Raw genomic sequence first — 18153 nt, 5'->3', positions numbered from 1 at the left:
GGTGAGTGGGAATTGCAAGTTTGTATGGGTCGTGAAATGAGTCTTGAAAGTGAGAAGGTGAAGAAGAAATTGGCAGTTTCTCTTTTCGAAGCGGCGGGAGGTTCCCGCACTGAAAACTCCAGTCTATACTCAGTCACTCAGCTACATGTCATATAAAGTACATGCTTGAACTAAAACAAAAGGGTTAAATCTTTTGATTCTGTAGCAATTTTAGTAAATACTCCTCTTTTCCATTCCAATCTTCCCCTTTCTCATCCAATTGGTGAAATTCGAATTAAAAATCGAAAATATGGACGAGGTGGGTACAGTTGATGCCTGAGGTGTCAGTGACATATCACTCCGCGTCCGCGTCGCTGCTTCTCTTCCTTCGTAACCCGTCGTTGCTGAATACATCATTCGGTCCGTGGAAATGTTTGTTCCATATGGCAGCCGATACCAACCAAGCACATGGCATTATGCCTAATGGGCAAAGACCCGCAGAGCCAGCCTCATCCCTTCTTGCGGCGCACTTCGCCCCTCGTCTCACATCCCATGGACACGATGCGCAACGACTTTCGCGGGAGACCTTTTCCCAGCTGCGCCAGGAACTTCTCGGAGACAGGCAGAGCCAAATCCGCGCCGATGAAGGAATCACAGACATTAACAAGTTGATTTGTATCGTTCTGAAGGCGGGCCTCGAGGTTAGCCCGAACAGCAACAGCAACAGCAATAATCCAGAAGACGAAGACCTGGAGGGCCAGATTCTGGATTGTTTGGATATAATCCAAGCAAGTATTGAAAAGGCACCCCAAGTGCTGTGGGATATCTCGGATCCGCTCATTTTGGGCGAGGATGTCCACGCGCCATTGTTTGCTTGGTTGATTCTCCGTCTGATCAGACTGGCTAGTATCTGGCAATCGGAATCTGTCCAACATCGAATCCAGCAGGTCTTCATGGAAATTTCATGCCTTCAATATAAGCAAGTACGGTCATCGGCTTCGTGTTATAGCATTCTGGCTTTTCTTCGGGCTTGTATCTCAGGTTCGTATACTACCGCTATGGTTGATTCAACATGGCCCGAGCTAACTGGAGAATAGATATCATATCTACGCTCGAATCCTCTCTCAGCAAGGGCTGGCATAGGTCTTACAGCCCGAAACTGTCATTGCCTGGATCTATCGGGTCGCTTCTGATAGATTTAGACGATCTAACTCTGCCCCATGACCTGGTGAAGAAACCTACAGAGCTAGGGCCTTTTCCTCAGACCGTCGCACTGGTTTCCCATCTGCTGGACTCTTTCAGTCCAAAAGCACCCGTGCAGGAATTCGAAAAGCTTCAGAATCTTGATCTTCGTCAAAATCTCTCGGGCGTCCTGAATGGCTTCAATCGCCTGCGCAAAGTCTTAGTTAAATGGCTACACGAATCAGGTTCAAATCTGGGCCCTGGTGACGATAGAGTGCCGATCCAGTTCTTGACGCATGTTCATCGCTTCTGCGTTTCAAAATCTGCCTCGGCGGCTTTGTTGTCGGACGTGAGTTTGACTTCGGCATGGCTACAATGTCTTGGTGGACTCCTCGGACCCAGTGTTATTCATGGCCTGACGAATTTGCAAGGAACACTGGGCAAGTTCCTGGAAGAGGTGGCAGAATTGACGAACCGATCCAAATTGTTCGAACACCAAACAAGAGAATTACTTTTGCCGGTTATTGTGGATCATGGTCATCAGGAGCAGAGTAACAAGCCAATCGAGGCCTGTCTTCTGGTAAATATTGACATCGTATCTTGGCTATGGGACCTTCAGCTAAACTTATATTCTTAGAATTCAATCCAGAAACTTCACTCGGGGTTACTGGAGACTGCCGGGACTCCGGTAAATGTACATGATACCTCGGACAAGAGCCCAGATGACGTACAAATGGGAACCAGCCAACAACCCGTGATCTTAAACGAGTCTGAAGAAACCCGGGAATCAAAACGACTCTGTATCACCGCTGGATCTACTTGCAGTAATCCACTTCAATTTCTCAAGGGTAAATTGTCATCGCTCCTAGAGTCCAGTGAGATTTCCACAGTGGAAAGTCTTCGGAAAATAATTGAGTAGGTTCAAGAACCGTTTTTCCATGATTGTGATTGGAAATGTGATTGACATTTCGCCTTTTTACAGGAGTTCATACGCCCAACTCTCCGAGCCCCAAAAAAGTGAAATTCTGGAAACCGTGGGCAAGCTTTCTTGCGCTTTAACCGGAAACCTTGTCCAAAGGCATTCTGAGATTATATCGCGAGAACTGCTGTTTTGTGAAGCGTGCGATGGTGGACAACAAAAGCAGGAAGCAGAATACGGCGGGCAAAGCGAAGAAGAATTCGGTCACTTGTGGGAAATTGTCAACTTCATTCTTCCGAAACTGACTCGTACGCCGGGCCCGAGAATTGCTGCTATGATTGCTTTGAGACGGATCTTGATGCACTCGACCAACTTGAATCAGATGCAGCTTTCGACGTCAACGTCTGGGGAGTTTTGCCTCCACTCTCTTCGAAGCTCTATTCGGGAACTTCGAATTGCGACTGGGTATAGTTCATATGCCACAATATCCCCCAAACATAGCTAACGATCATATAGACACGCGGTGCCTGCCTTTGTTCGCCCAGATCTCCAACAAGATATCCGCCGGGCAAACTTTGTCGTTGTTCTAGAGTGGCTCAAGAATCTGTCGGAAAAGGATGATATGGCTTTGCAGGAGGCATGCGTTTTGACATTATGTCGACTTGCAAGGGTGTCAGATGACGAAGAGAAAAACATCATTTTGCTGCGTCTGTTGGAGTATCTTGGACATCCGAATCCGTACATATGTGCGGTCTCCTACAATGAGGTGAGTTGTTGACACTATACTTACTCGGTTTTGCTCGTCACGATATTAACATTTGATACAGCTCTCCAAGCTCGCACAGCAATTCTCGGTGACTCCCGCTGGTCTCTTCCGACCATACTGGAGAACACTCTCCGTGGTAGTCGTCAAGAACCTTCAATCTCGGCCGTACATGGCTGAGCAGCTGTGTGAGCTGCTAGGAATGAAAGTTGATAGCTTCCTACGTTTGACGGAGGTTCATATTCTGCCTTACCTGGTGCTGACAAGAAGACGGGACATAATATCCCGGATTGGAGCAAGTCGCAGTGAAGGCGAATCACCTTTCGATGTCTGTTCGGAGAAGAATAATCTCGCTGCAATTTTGGCTTTTCTTCTCGCTCAGCAGTCGAATGACCCGGAAGCTATGATCATGTCTCTTCTTGCGGAGATAGACTCTGCTTTCAAAGGTCGTACATTCGCTGAGCTTGTCCGAATCGAACCTATTTTGATTGCTTGCGATTTACTCAAGAACCTTGGGAATTCGGGAGATCAGAACAGGGAGAGATTCCAACAAGCTCTCTATCGACTTGCCTTGTTCATTCCTCGGAAATCCCCACACGGCAGCTCATCTAAAAGGTCTGATATTTTGATTCATTTCATTGAGGAGCATGTCCTCGGTATCATCACTCAATTTGCGAATGCAATCAATGATTTCGAAGTGAGACAGACATTGGCAGAGAAAAGGCGCAACCTCAAGGCGATCGAGGAGATGATTAACATCGCCCAAGGCCATGTTAGTAATGCTCTGCCTCAAGTCAGCGCCTGCCTCCGGTCAGCACTCGAGATCGAAGAACTGTGCGACCATGCCTTTTCGGCTTGGAAGACTCTTATAAGCTCCCTCAGTGATGAAGACATTGAGCCCCTCATCGACCAGACATTCGCCATTGTCATCAGATATTGGGGGATATTGACTATCGAGAGTCAGCATAGTGCCTATCGACTCATCGATCATATACTCACCAATCATCCGAATCTGGTACGGGATACCTTTAATACAATGCCTTCGCTCTCGTCTATTCCCGATCTTCAGCCATTGGAGGATAGGGTCAACGAACTCAGATCCCAGATGGATGTTCGAAGCCAATTTTTGGCGCTCGTACGTCGCTGTCAGAGTGAAAATGCCACTGTTGTCGAGCAGGCGCTGAAGGAGCTGACCCCCTTTCTCTCGGAGAATGAGGAATTCCTTCATGTTTCGGTTCTCAGTGAGCAGCCTGATCCTATCATTGCTCAATTGACGAGAGCATTGCTGAGACTGCTGCGTGAAATTCAGCAGCAGCTCAGATCCCATTACTTTGCTTTCGGCGCAGTGCTTAGGTCTTGTTGGCTGTCTCGACCCCAATCGCGTCGAAACAATCAAAGAGAAGAAAGATATTCTGGTTCTGTCAAATTTTGATCGGATAGAAGAGACGATGGAGTTTGTCCTTTTCTTCCTTCAGCATGTGCTTGTTGACGCATTCTTGTCTGCTTCTGATACAAGAGCCCAAGGATTCCTAGCATACGCCATGCAAGGTCTTCTCAAATTTTGCCAACTCAACGTGGCTGTTACACAGACCCAGCGTACCAGAGATTTGCAAGGAGATGAAAAGTATCAGCGATGGATGGAGCTGCCTGAAAGTGTGCGTAATACCCTGACGCCCTTTTTGACATCAACATACACCGTCACAGTTGTCCCGACCAAATCCAAAGTCAACTACCCCTTGTTTTCCCCCGATATGACGCACAGCGAATGGCTGCGTACGCTTGTGCAAGACCTTCTTAAAACGTCGAGAGGTGATAACGCTAGGACCGTATTCCATGTTTGTAGTCGTGTTGTCAAAGGTCAAGATATCTCAATATCTTCGTTCCTCCTTCCTTTCGCGATCTTAAATCGCGTTGTCGGGGGTACCGAACAAGAGCAGCTGGATCTTCAGCTGGAGTTAACCAAGGTGCTTTCGTACCCTCTTCCAGATACAAATAGCAATCTCCGAGAAACGATTCTCAGCTGCAGTCAGGTAAATTTTCCTTTCCTTTCTTTCTACATTCAATTTCGGCCTTCCAATATACTGACTAATACTTCGTCATTCGCAGAGCGTTTTCGAGGTTTTGGATTATCTGTCAAGGTGGCTCCAAGGCAAGAAGAAACACATGAGTGGTCTGAATCAACAGGCCCATCAATCATCAAGTCGATCGCATAGAGAGGCCGCTCGAGATCCGCTCCATGCCAAGTTCTCTTCTCAAATAAAATCAGTCGAATCATTACTGGCTTCAATACCCCCCGAAAAAATCTCCAAGCGAGCTGTTGAGTGCAAATCTTTCTCCAGAGCCTTGTTTCACTGGGAGCAGTATATTCGCAAATGCAATTCTCAGGTCGAAGTGAACGAGCAGTCTAATCCGGAGGCCTTGTACCAGCGACTTCAGAATATCTATAGCCAGATTGATGAACCGGATGGTATTGAAGGTATTTCGAGTCATCTTTCAGCACTCGATATTGATCAACAGGTTCTTGAACATCGAAAGGCTGGACGATGGGCCACTGCTCAGAGCTGGTATGAGTTGCAGCTTGAGAAAGACTCGGCAAATGTGGAAGCGCAGTGGAATCTTGTCACCTGTCTGAAGGAATCTGGACAGCAAGGTAACTATGCTCCCAGCAATCTATATTGTATCGAATCATATCAGTTAACATTATGCAGACGCGATTCTCACTCGTTTTGAGGTCCTCAAGGAAGATAAGCCTGCGGCCTCCCGCTTCCTCCCCTTCGCAGTCGAAGCCTCGTGGATCACCAGCCGGTGGGAAAAGCTCCAGGGCTATCTAGAGCTCTGCGAGGAATCCGGAACCGGAGAATTCAACGTGGGCATTGGAACTGCTTTGAACACACTGCGCCAGCCCGAACCCGGAGCTGAATCATTTACGGATATTGTAAATGGACTGAGGCTCCAGGTTGCAAAATCACTGAATGCCAATTCTGTGGCCTCGCTTCAATCTTGTCATGATGACATGCTACGATTACATGCATTGGCAGACGTGGAAGCTATAGCCAACGCAGAAGCTAAGGGTCCTGGGTCATACCAAGGGCTTCTCAAGGCCCTGGACAGACGGCTGGATGTTCTTGGTGGTTATATCGCAGATAAGCAGTATCTCCTAGGTCTCAGGCGAGCGACGATGGAACTAGCGTATGACACATATAATTATCCTTTATGACGAACAAAGACAACTGACTATCTTCACAGGGGACCTTTTCCAAGCTCGAATATTGCGGCCGCGTGGCTTACGAGCGCCCATCTCTCGCGAAAGGGCAATTTCACTAGCCAGGCATACCATTCAATGCTTCACGCGGCCAGGTTGCAGGATCGATCGGCTACCATTGAACATGCAAGGCTTCTTTGGAAAGATGGACATCATCGAAAAGCCATCCAAACGCTGGAAGGTGCCATATCCGCGAATGAAGATAATCCTCAAGAATCAATGTCGGTTGATTCTGAGTCGGCGTCATCTCTTTCTGGTGGTTCTGGAAAGCATCAAGGTGTGCTGATTACCGCTCGTGCGCACCTTTTACTTGCGAAATGGACGGATAGGGCTGGCCAGACGCATTCCCAGGCCATTGTCCAACGGTACCGTGAAGCGATCAAGCTTTATCCGCGCTGGGAGAAAGCACACTACTACCTAGGAAAGCACTACAACAAAATTCTTGATTCTGAGAAAGCAAAGCCCATGGGCAAAGAAGCTCAGATCTATCTCAGTGGAGAGGCCACCAAGCTCGTCATTGACAACTACCTTCGCTCGCTGACCTACGGGAGTAAATACGTTTTCCAGACGTTGCCGAAATTGTTGACGCTCTGGCTAGAGCATGCCTCTATCGTTGATCAACCGATTGATCCGAAGAGAGGAGATAACGAAGAGTTCCAAAGACACACCAAAGCTCAACGACAGAAAAGTCTAGACGAAATGCATGCTCAGCTGAGAAAGTATATCTCTTCTCGTTTGCAGCCTGCTTTGTTGTTCACTATCTTGCCGCAGGTTGTGGCAAGAATCTGCCATCCTAACAGCACTGTCCATGATCTGTTGACTCGCATTGTGGTCAAAGCTGTCCACTGTTTCCCCCAGCAAGGTCTTTGGACTGTCCTGGCCGTGGTCAAGTCGTCTAATAAGGACAGAGCATCAAGAGGGTATACCTGTCTTAAGAAAATCACGGTGAGTCCTAATATCAAAGCAAGACCAATACAATACAGGCAAAAAGCTAAAGCCAAATAATACAGGAATACACCAGCAAGCACAAGACAGAATCGGCTCCTGACATTCACCGCATGATAAGCCAAGGTCAAAAGTTTTCCGAAGAGTTACTCCAACTCTGCCTAGCTCATGTCGAAGAGAGGGTCTTCAAAGTCAATCTCGCGCGCAATCTGGGATTCAATCACAAAGCCGCTCCGTGCCGGCTGGTGGTGCCATTCCAGGCCATGCTAATCCCGAGTTTGCCTTCCAGCCACGATTCGGAATATTTGAAGGGGTTCCGGCCATTTCCTCGTGATCCAACCACAATCGACGGTATGTATAGGATCCGAAAGTGATGTCCATTGTGTAAGTCGTGGTGGCTCAGCTAACTGCTTGTTTTTTTCAGCCGTTCTTGATGAAGCGCAGATCTTGCACTCTGCTCAACAACCACGAAAGATTAGCATTCGGGGCTCAGACGGGAAAATCTATAATGCGCTGTGTAAACCAAAGGACGATCTGCGTAAGGATCAACGTTTGATGGAGTTCAATAACATGATCAACCGGTTCCTCAAGCGAGATGTGGAATCAAGCAAACGACGAATGTGTAAGTGAAAGTTTTCTCGGACCGGTGGTCTGCCCTATCTTATTCTTATGGCTAATCTGATCTGGATCAAGACATCAAAACCTACGCCGTTACACCCTTGAATGAAGAATGTGGGTTGATTGAGTGGGTCGATAATCTGCGTACATTGAGAGATATCATCGCCAAAGGCCTTCGTGAAAGGGGCGCTGCACCGAATGTGAGTCTCTACTGGGCTTTTTCTCTGGTCCAAGGTGTGATTGTTGCGAAGAAAATAAATTGCTAACACGTTCGGGTTAAAGTACACTGAGATCAGACACTATCTTGACGAGATATGTGCCGACCGTTCGATGTCCAAATTACCTCTGTTCACTACGAAGATTTTAGCAAAGTCAGTTGTCTTCACTTCTTTGCCCCCGCCCTAATACGCCCTATACTTGAGCAATTGCTAACAGTCCGGATCCTCTAGGTGCCCTCCCGTTCTTCACGAATGGTTCATTGAGATGTTTCCTGAGACCGAAGCTTGGTTCGCTGCAAGGTTACGATACACGCGGTCTTCTGCGGTGATGTCTATGGTTGGATACGTTCTAGGGTTCGTACCAGTCAATCAAATCATATTTGTTCTTGCCTTGACGTTAATGGATGCTAACTGTAATCTATCAGACTGGGTGATCGACACGGAGAGAACTTGTCCTTTGAAGAAGGCACTGGTGGTATTTTGCATGTTGATTTCAATTGCCTGTTCGACAAGGTACGTGTCTGATCCATTCTCTATTATAGATGTGACTCACTGAACAGAATATGCTGACCATCAATCCGCACAGGGACAAACGCTCGCAAAGCCAGAAGTGGTTCCATTCCGTCTGACGCAAAACATGGTCGATGCATTCGGCGCCTATGGTTATAACGGTGAGTATTGAGCTCGAGCTTGAGCTATCGTGATCCTGCAGGTCTTGACTACCCTATGTTACCAAGTACTAATATGTCTACTTTGCCAAAAGGACCATTCCGAAGAACATGCGAAATCACACTGCGTCTTTTGCGGCAGAACGAAGATGCTTTGATGACTATCCTTGAAACCTTTTTGCACGACCCAACTACAGACTTTATCGGGAAAAGAGTGAGTGAACCCAATTCCTAATTTGCCCCCTTCCCCTCCCATAAGGAAAGTAATTGTAACTAATCACGGCTTCCCTCCCACAGCGCCGCACCCAGGTAACCGTGCCCGACACGCCGGCCGGAGTTTTGGAGGATGTTCGCAACAAGCTTCGGGGCTTTATGTCGAAGCAACCCATTGCTCTTTCGGTCGATGGACAGGTGGACGAGCTGATCATCCAGGCGACCGATAAGGCGAATCTGGCAAAGATGTACATTGGGTGGTGTGCATTCTTCTAGCCTTAGACTTTGAGGCATTCTGCTTCTGAGAGCTTCGAGGTCCCATCCCATACAATAGTCCTACTCCTTAAATCAAATCAAGCCTGGAAGAAAAGCAATCACAGTGCCCGCCGTCCTTGGGGGAGTCGAGTCGCACAATTGCCGGTGCCTTTGTACGGAATGGTTCCTAGATTAGTTGGCGAGTAATGAATGCTAAATGGTGTATGCGGTGATAAGATTTGATATTTCTTCTCCGCCTAGGGTAGGGACCGTTGATAAACATGAACATGTCACTGGGTCTAATGCCGATTGCGACTGCGAGTTCTGTCCGGTGTCGGAGTTCTTCCACCACGGCTACTATCGTCATAGCTACTATAGCTTGGGCTTCTCCGTCGACGCTGGCCAGAACTCTTTGGCCGGGTACTGCCTCGTCTTGGCGGCGAGCGAGATCGAGATCGAGAATAGGATCGGTTGCGTACTGGAGATCGGGACCGCGAGCGCGATACAGACTTGGGCCTATACACATCGTGGCGTTCGCCAGCGCGTGCACCGCGACCCTGTCGGCGCGGAGGCGATTTGGCATAGGAGCCCCTTCTGAAGCCGGAACGGCCTCCATTTCCTCGGTCTCGGTTTGCTGGAGGTGGCGAGCGAGAGAATGTTCGGCGAGGGAGAACAATGGCGACGTTCAGGACGGCTCCGTCTCAGTTGGGCTTCGTGCATGTGTGCGATAGCTGCTTCCGCGTCGGCGGGGTCATAGTACAGGATGTACGCTGTGCCTCGATTCGTCATGACTAGGGACAGAAGCTTGATTAGTTACGCCGGTTCCAGAGTGATGTGGTATGGGCTTCGCTCTTACAGGCTCGATTAACTGGGAGATCGAGGTATTCGATATCTCCAAAGCTACCGAATATCTCGCGGAGATGAGCTTCCGTGACATTCTTTGTTAACTTCTCCACCACGATCTAATCTCCTGTGTCAGCTGCTGTTGTTGAAGGGGGAGGCGGCAATACCCTCGATGCTTCGGCTCGAATCGATGCATGACGAACTCACCTTGGCGCTTTTCACTGGACTCGAGGCTCGGCTGGGTGATCGGCTATAGCTGTGGCTTCGGCTTCGGCTTCGATAACGTCGACTGTCTCTGCTACGACTGCGCGATCGAGTTCGGCCTCGTGGAGGTGAAGGCGAGCGGGTGGCACTTCGTGGACGCGAGTCCTCACGAGGACGTGGAGATCGGGATCGAGACCGCGTATGCGCGGGGGGTGATCGGCTGGGCGAATGCCCGCGAGGGGAGCGAGGAGGCATGTAGGCGACTAGAATATCCGAGTTGCGGATACTTTGCGAGCTTGGGAACGAGGTTGATCGGGTTCGGAAGCAAGGTGTCACTGGCGCGGGATTCTATGCGACTGCGGGTTTGACTAGGATACTGATGGGCTTCGAGGCGCCAATGGCTTCGGGATCGATAGATAGAGGGTGGTGACAATTAATTTCAAGTTGCGACAAATCACGGTTACGCGAGCTGAGGGAAACGGGTGTTGTTGGGTTGAAGGTGAGGTGAAGTGAAGGTAAGGTTAAGTGACGAAGGTTGATGTTCGTCGGCAAATGGAAGAGCTCCCTTTGTGGCCTCAGGCCACAAACAGTCCCAATCCGGAATAGATAATTTACTATAAACCAGTGTTTATTTACAATTTGTGCAACGTGAACCACTCACTTGTAGCTATTATACTTAAGCCAAACTATACAAGTCATAGCAATTCACATATCTCTATTCTAATATTGAGCCTCCGCCCAAAGCTCATACTCCTGAATAACCTCATCCGTAATCTGCCGTTTGACCTGACTCAGCGCAATCTCAAAATGCTCAGCTTTAACATCCTGTTCTTGCCCAGTCCTATCCTCCTCATCAAGCGCCGCATCACCCGCAGTTTCACAGATACTAACGACCTCCGCACCGGAGTACCCCTCCATCTTCTCAGCCAATTCATCCAGGTTCACTTCCGAACTGAGTACAGATTTGGCTGCCCAGATACGCAAGATTTCCCGTCGAGCTTCAAGATCAGGCGGTCCGATGTAAACGAGTTTGTCCAGTCGACCAGGACGCATAAGCGCCGGGTCCAGGACGTCTGGCTTGTTGGTGGCTGCAACGACGAGCACGCCTCGTAATTCCTCGATACCGTCCATTTCGTTCAGCAGTGTTGTGAGAACGTTCACGCCACCTTGTGAACTGCTGCTGCGTCGGCCGGCGATGGCATCGATTTCGTCGAAGAAAATGATGCTGGGTCGGGCTGCTCGGGCTTTGCGGAAGATTTCTCGGAGGGATCGCTCGGACTCGCCGACGTACATGCTGAGGATCTCGGCGCCCTTCACGGCGAGGAAGTTCAGGCCTGCTTCTGTGGCTAGGGCTTTGACGGTGAGTGTTTTGGCACAACCGGGAGGTCCGTAGAGGAGGACGCCCTTTTTGCTTTTTACGTTGAGTCTTTGCATTCTTTGAGCGTGCTGATTGGGGTTTGTTAGATTTGTGACGATCGAGAGGGCGTTAATGGTTCACTGATTCTTACCTTGAGAGGTCGCTCGACGGCATTCTGTAGACGTTCCTTGATCTCTTTTTGTCCGCCGATATCCGACCATCGTACTTTGGGAGTCTCTAGGAACACCTCACGCATGGCGGTGGGTCGGACTTCTTGAAGCGCAGACATCATGTCTGAAATTTGGATATCCAGTTCCACGCCGGCTCCATCTTCGCCCTGGGGAGAAGGAGAGATCTCTAGGTTCTGAAGTGATAGCCCTTGCTCCAGGCTCTGTCTTTGCCGCGCTTTGCGGCAGATCATTTGTAATAAAGCGAACAAGTCCGCTCCAACATATCCATGGGTCTTCTCAGCGAGCAAATCAAGGAACGAGTCGCTCAAGCCAGCAGTCACTGGGCCCCGAAGAACACGCAGGATTTCAGCACGGTCTTGTGCCGTCGGGACTTGTAGTTCGATCTCTGTTCCGAGTCGGTGGGGTGTGCGGAGGGAATCATCGACGAGATTCGGGTGTCGTGTAGCGGCGACCACAAGCACAGACGCACTCCGAATCGCATCTAGATTTTCACAGAGGACTGCTGCCAACGAAGATGAATCGAGGGAGGTCCGTTTTGGAGCGATGAATTCTAGTTGGTCGATTATGAGGACGCTGGGTTTGGAACGCATGGCTTCTTGGAAGATATTTCGGAGTTTTGACTCGCTCTCGCTCGTACTCCTGCCGAGGGTGGATGAGCCAATTTTGAAGACCTGTCTCCAGCCTGCTTTTTCAATTTGTCCCAGAAGGGTTGTCTTGCCGGTGCCCTTGGGTCCGTAAATTAGGATTCCCCGGTTACTTTCGTAGAAGGATGGCATGACTAGTTTGCGCTGCTCGTTGAAGTCTGATAGGCTTTCGTTGATATCTTCGATTTGCTTAGAAAGACCGCCCAGACCCCCCCGGTTGGACCGTAATCTGGTGGGAGGGCTTTACTTCTTCTGCTTCACCCATGTCCGTTCCGATGGAGACCTTTGTGGCCTTTGGGATGAATCGGAATATGGTATGACTCGTGCTACCGGCATTTTGTGGCTGTGCTGCGACGACATTGAAAGAGCGACGTTGACCTTTAAGGTCCAAGTCAAAGACCAACCCGCTGGCTAGGACTTCGCAGCGTGATAGATTTGACTCCAGGGCCCATTCCCAATAATGTCTTTCATCGGCCGGGATCTCGCCATATTTTTCAATCTTCTCGGCGTCAGAGATATCGACCAGGGTAACGGAAGCAAGATTCTGCAGACAACCATCGATTCTAGTTATGGCAACTTTCTCTCCGACCTTGATATTGTACCGGTCCTGGAGAGCTCGAGAAGTTTGAACGACTGTATTTTGAATATTTTCCACGGCGGTCCAAGCAATAGCGGTCTTTGCGCTTCCTTCTGCCATCGTTAAGGAACATAGGTCACCGGCTCGAAGTCGGAAGCTAGCCATCGAAGAGGAGGAGAGGTATATCCTGAATACATCTTTGTTATCGGCCTTGGGGGTTGACTGTTTCGTTAAGGGTCGAACTGTTAAGCTGCGAACGTCGGCCATTTTGAATGAATGTGCTCGGAGAAGCTGGAAAGACTTGGCGCAGGAAAAGATGACAGCACTATCTTCAATATAGCGTAGTATATATCCGTTTTCAAGCTTTCTAGCTTGCTATGCCGGGCGTAATTCCAATTGTTTGGGCTCCTGAGGAACAATAACTTGAGCTAGTTATATTTTTCGGTGGTTGAACTGTGGCTTCGGCGCACAGGGCACGGTTCGATATGCGCTGGGGGGAGGATTGGAAGGAATGTCGATTGGGAGAAATTTTGGGGGTCGGACTGTCATGGATTGCTGAGGTATGCGCAACCCAGAACCAAGGTGAAAAGATTGCAAGTTCGAAAACTGCTCGAGGTGTGGTGGGGGGAGGGGAGAAGATCTTATCGGCGGGTTGATACTCAAGAAAAATAAAAGTGGGTCAAGGAGCTGCATCGGAGACACGAGGCGGGGCATATACCCCTATAAAATACGGAGTACATTGCTCATGAGCTGACTAGAATTTAAAGAGGAAGGGAAAAAAAAACCATATGAATATTCACTTCGACGGCGTGACACTCCAAATTATCTTCAATGGGAAGTTGAGGACGTGCCGCCCGAGGCTATGGACAGATATGTATGATACTCGAGGGTAATAGGCGCCAACTCTCCATAGAAACCGGACATTCAAATCTTAGCACATGAAATTGCAGGGAAAGGATATGTTCTGCGCAGAAAACGACCAATGGGGACGGGGACGAGACGAAGATAGGAAAGAATAAAGTCAAAGGAGACACGCGGAAAGGGAAATGGGGAAAGAAAAAGCAAGGAGATAGAGAGAGAGAATGGTGATACAGGGGGTCGTCTAACAGCACTTTCCTCCGCTGCTACCGTTCAAACCCGAGCCCTGCTGGTCTATATTGACCCCCGAAGTCCCGCTTTGTTCGGTCTTGGACGTATCCATGCCCTTCTTGATATCGGACGCCAGGCTATAAAATGCCTTTTCGATGTTGATGTTGTTCTTTGCGGAGACCTCCAGGAATGGAATGCCGAGTTCATCGGCGAGCTGTTGGCCCTGCTCGGTGGAAACGGCCCTCTTCTCCTCCCAGTCACACTTGTTTCCGATGAGAATCTTGTGCACCCCTTCGCTGGCGTGTTGTTCGACGTTGGAGAACCAGGTTCGAATGTCTGTTCGGGGAGAAATTAAATTAGAATCCTAGCATATCTTAGGGTGGAAGAGAAGGAAATGTTTCCAAAGTTGGGCGGGTCTTACTTTGGAAGGATCGCTCATCGGTCACATCGTAAACAAGGAGGATTCCCATTGCACCACGGTAGTATGCCGTTGTGATGGTGCGGAAACGTTCCTGGCCCGCTGTGTCCCAAATCTGGAGTTTCACTCTCTTGCCGTCCAACTCGATTGTGCGGATCTTAAAATCAATTCCGATGGTGGTAATGAAGGAGGGGGTGAAGGAGTCCTCGCTGAATCGCAGGAGACAGCATGACTTGCCGACGCCAGAGTCGCCGATCAACAGCAACTTGATCTGCGGAGCACATAACCCCGTTAGCAAATTTATTCAAATTGTGATATTAGCGTTCGATATCTTCTCTGCGTACCAAAAAGTCGTAATTCCTTGTACCCGCCATGATTGTCTGTTCGTGGTGTCTTTAGGGAGGTGAAAAAGGGTCGGGGAGATAGGAGACGGTCAGGATGTTGAGTAGTCCCACAAAGAGATCGGGAAAACAGAGCAATATGTGTCAAACTGTCTGGAGCTAGATTTGAAACTGAGATCTGGTCGGTTGTGGCGGGTCGTTTATCGTTGAGAGGGGTGGAAGGTGGAAGGGTTCGGTGGCTTTGGGACGGTATCAGGAGTGTCGGACCAAGAGTGCAGATCGGCCAGTTTCACACAGTCAGGTGATCAAGTGAGGTCTCTCGACTTGCAAGAGTATTAGGTCAAAAGCACGCTTACAACCGGGGCAAGCAGAAGATTCAGGGAAGAGAAGGAAGCAGAGATGAGATGGAGGTGGTCGACACAAGGTGGAGAGTGATGACGGCGCGGCCGCGGATGACCTTGTTACGTAAGCTTCCAAGGCCACCGCCGGAATGAAGGCGAAGTCGACGGCGATGGTGATGGCGATGGCGATGATGTCTACGGGATGGCAAACAAAAGAAAGAAAGGTATTTTGTGGGTCATTAGAGATAATCTATCAGATACAATATGTCCATCGCATCCTCTCCACCACTCGAAGTTGTTTTTCCACCCCACTTCGAACGTCCAATAAGTCCTGAATATCCTCTCGAAATTCACGATATTGCATAGCCCCAAGCATCGGCTTCACTTTCTGAAGTAGACTCTCGGCTTCACAGATAAGTCGTCCAGAGTCTTTGAAAGAAATCACTCCGTTTGATACCGACGCATCCAGTAGGATCCTCGTAGAATTTCTAGTTTCGTTAGCCTCTTTTTCCCTGGCTCGCCAAATAAGGAAGAGTATATAATAACAACATACCTTAGACTACGTTTGAGTTCCACCTGTCGCTTTCCTTTAGCCAGGCCTTTTCGGTTCCCGAAAACTCCAAGGAGCCAGCGTAGACTCGAATATGTGACCAAGATCCCTGGGGTAAGTCCAACAAAGCTGAAGGGGCGATAAATCAGCGGGGACATTCAATGAGATAATGATATGTATGACACTTACCCAAATACAAGCTCTTGGCTCTTCAAGAGGGCATTTATTCCACTGATAGCAACTTCGACATCGACCTTAGTCTTCTGGATCTGAATCAAAAGGGCACGGACCAAATCCCCGCGAACGGTCCCTTTGAACGGCGATCGCAAGTCTCGCTCATACGCTCTCAGCACCGGTGTCAAATCACCTTCTTTGACTGCGTTTGTAATGAGTGTGGCGTCTTCTGGAGTCATAGCCTGCGATGACTCGGGACGATCACGGACAAAGTCAAGGACCATACGTTCCAGGCTATCTCGATCGGCGACCAGACTGTTCTTGCTCATGATAGCAATCTCACTCTTTTCGTCGTGTCTGATCGTGCCAATAAGTTTATGGACCGGGGCTACGACCCAATTTTGCGCAAAGTCGATGACTGTGCTGCCGAAGTCCATGATCCATTGAAGAATGTCGTCCTTGCGGTGGAGTATGAAGTTGAGAGAAGCGCTGCCCGAGAACAGCACAATGGATAGTGGGAGCCAGTACCGGATGATTGCGCGCGGGCGTCCATTACGCTTGATTTTTGTAGAGACAGATGTCGTGTGGCTGGGAAGCTGAGTGCGGAGGACGTGAATGAGGCGCTGGATCAACTGGAGAGGATTCTCAGTTGTGGACGAATCGTGATCTTGTGCTTGTAGACGAATTGTACTGTTTTCGATGGCCGCGAAGACGTTTTGTTCAAAGTCGGGAGCTGTTGATGGGGAGACAGCATGGTGCAAAATGGCTTCTGTCAAGGCTACTGTCCGGGAGACGGAGCCCTGCCATTGACCCTTGGGCAGGTTAGATTCAGCTTCGGCTACCGTGGCCGAGTCTGTAGGGAAGGAATGCCAATCTTCCATGATAAGTCCAAGGCTGCTTGTGTGGATATCTTTGATTGCTAGCAATCTGTCTCTTTTTTGTCGAGCTTCTGCCCGGCACGATCGAATTGGGTCTGAAAAATTTGACCAGGCCGGATACGCCGACACACTCTGGCGAGCAAGCTGGTAGAAGTGAGCCCACCTGGCTGCGACCGATCGCGAAAGAGAGGAAGCCGAGAAATCCCGCATGCCTGGAGCGGTATATATATCCCTACTCCAATGCCATAGGCGAACTGGGGATGTTTGCGCGGCATAGAAACCACTCTGCCAAAGAGACCCTAGGACCTCATTCCAATAGTGGATCTCTTCATGAATCTGAATTGTTTGCTCCAATAGAGCCTGCATCACTAGTCCGGAGGTTTGCACGGCGGCTTTTCCGGCAATCAGCCAAAGGTGATCGGGCACATGCTCCTCAGTGCGGACGGCTTCCGAGGCGATGGAGAGAGTGCTCGAGAAGGCCGGGTCGGATAACAAATCCGCTAGTCGAGTCGCCGGGAGCAGAGGCTGAGTCTTCGAGGTGACTGAAATCGAAGAGATGACATTTTGGAGACGACGAAGATGGAAGCCGTGAATATCATCTGTATGCAAGAGTTTATCGGAAGGAGGAATCTGCTGTTGAAGGCGGTCGAGTTGTATGTTTACGTAGCAGGCATTTCTATGGTGTGTTAGCTGGGTCCAAATCTTCAGCAGAGGAGGAAACTGTGAGGTCGTACTCCTGTACAATCGACATGGCGCCTTCTGTCGAAGACACCTCAAGGTCAAGGTTAGGTACAAGGTAGGGGAGATGGAGCTCCGCATGTACCAATCCGACATGGCGTCATATAGAGTGTAAACAGATCAAACATGGTGAGTTGCAGGAACCGGATCGGATAGTGCAAACGGTACAAACAGTATCAACAAGATCTTCAGGGCTGTTATCGCTCACGTGAGATTACCTAAGGCTTAATTTTGGAAAATCTTGGAATTTTCCAAGGGGCCCGCAGTATGCATTACACTGTGTAGTATGTATACTAGTGATATACCACAGCACACAGCCACACAGCCACATGAGAATAAGAGAAGGAATAAGATTAAGATGAAAATAAAAGAAAATTTCCTAAACCAATAATAGTACACCTATGATAAATTATATCATACGGTGTACTGAGTACCTTTGTTCGATATGGTACTCTGTATAAGATGAACATGCCACATGCAGGCAGGAACCCTCCGCAGTGGGCTGAGGACTCATCAACCAAACAGAGGACAGGCATATACGCATTATCCGGTGAGTGGGGCTCGGATGGTGATCGGCTCGTCAGTGGCCTTACCTTAGTCCTACGCGTGAGTGGGTGGTGCGGTTTCCCAGTCCTCAGGGGCTCCCGCGGTCTCGCCACTTCGGGAATGGCTTTGCTCCTCCCTCCGGGGAAAATTAATATTTGCTGCTCCTCGCCCTTTTTCTTCCCTTTCCTCTTCAACCTCCCTCCATCATTTTCTTTCCCCAACTTCGTATTCTTCTCTTTT

The 18153-nt window shown here is 49.2% G+C and overlaps 5 protein-coding genes across 5 annotated transcripts; 1 reads left to right on the top strand and 4 right to left on the bottom strand.

Annotated features, from left to right (window-relative positions):
* Positions 1-422: 422 nt before the first annotated feature.
* On the top strand, positions 423-9043 carry atrA (protein kinase MEC1; the record flags this gene model as incomplete). Its single annotated transcript, XM_057098526.1, has 19 exons — positions 423-1020; positions 1077-1741; positions 1799-2076; positions 2144-2545; positions 2597-2846; positions 2908-4141; positions 4197-4873; positions 4950-5493; positions 5552-6032; positions 6090-7050; positions 7116-7401; positions 7475-7672; positions 7744-7868; positions 7951-8039; positions 8118-8240; positions 8312-8399; positions 8473-8557; positions 8650-8768; positions 8852-9043. 19 exons carry the CDS (start codon positions 423-425, stop codon positions 9041-9043), a joined length of 7395 nt encoding a protein of 2464 aa, XP_056963662.1.
* Positions 9044-9209: 166 nt separating this feature from the next.
* On the bottom strand, positions 9210-10324 carry N7533_001875 (Serine/arginine-rich splicing factor SR45; the record flags this gene model as incomplete). Its single annotated transcript, XM_057098525.1, has 4 exons — positions 9210-9656; positions 9749-9813; positions 9879-9984; positions 10073-10324. 4 exons carry the CDS (start codon positions 10322-10324, stop codon positions 9210-9212), a joined length of 870 nt encoding a protein of 289 aa, XP_056963661.1.
* Positions 10325-10789: 465 nt separating this feature from the next.
* N7533_001874 (putative AAA family ATPase) lies at positions 10790-13105 on the bottom strand (the record flags this gene model as incomplete). The annotated part of the gene is made up of 3 exons (XM_057098524.1): positions 10790-11515; positions 11578-12450; positions 12509-13105. 3 exons carry the CDS (start codon positions 13103-13105, stop codon positions 10790-10792), a joined length of 2196 nt encoding a protein of 731 aa, XP_056963660.1.
* An 835-nt stretch (positions 13106-13940) lies between these two features.
* Positions 13941-14719, bottom strand: srgA (Rab family GTPase srgA; the record flags this gene model as incomplete). The annotated part of the gene is made up of 3 exons (XM_057098523.1): positions 13941-14263; positions 14349-14616; positions 14690-14719. 3 exons carry the CDS (start codon positions 14717-14719, stop codon positions 13941-13943), a joined length of 621 nt encoding a protein of 206 aa, XP_056963659.1.
* A 561-nt stretch (positions 14720-15280) lies between these two features.
* N7533_001872 (NCA2 family protein) lies at positions 15281-17380 on the bottom strand (the record flags this gene model as incomplete). The annotated part of the gene is made up of 4 exons (XM_057098522.1): positions 15281-15515; positions 15581-15706; positions 15767-17305; positions 17364-17380. 4 exons carry the CDS (start codon positions 17378-17380, stop codon positions 15281-15283), a joined length of 1917 nt encoding a protein of 638 aa, XP_056963658.1.
* Positions 17381-18153: the final 773 nt, after the last annotated feature.

This window comes from Penicillium manginii (assembly GCF_028828005.1).
Source record: "Penicillium manginii strain IBT 31320 chromosome Unknown utg000002l:1.0-5564898.0:1.0-5567710.0, whole genome shotgun sequence".
Classification (NCBI taxonomy): domain Eukaryota; kingdom Fungi; phylum Ascomycota; class Eurotiomycetes; order Eurotiales; family Aspergillaceae; genus Penicillium; species Penicillium manginii.
Note: the sequence above shows the minus strand (reverse complement) of the source record. Positions and strands in the feature narration are given on the sequence as shown.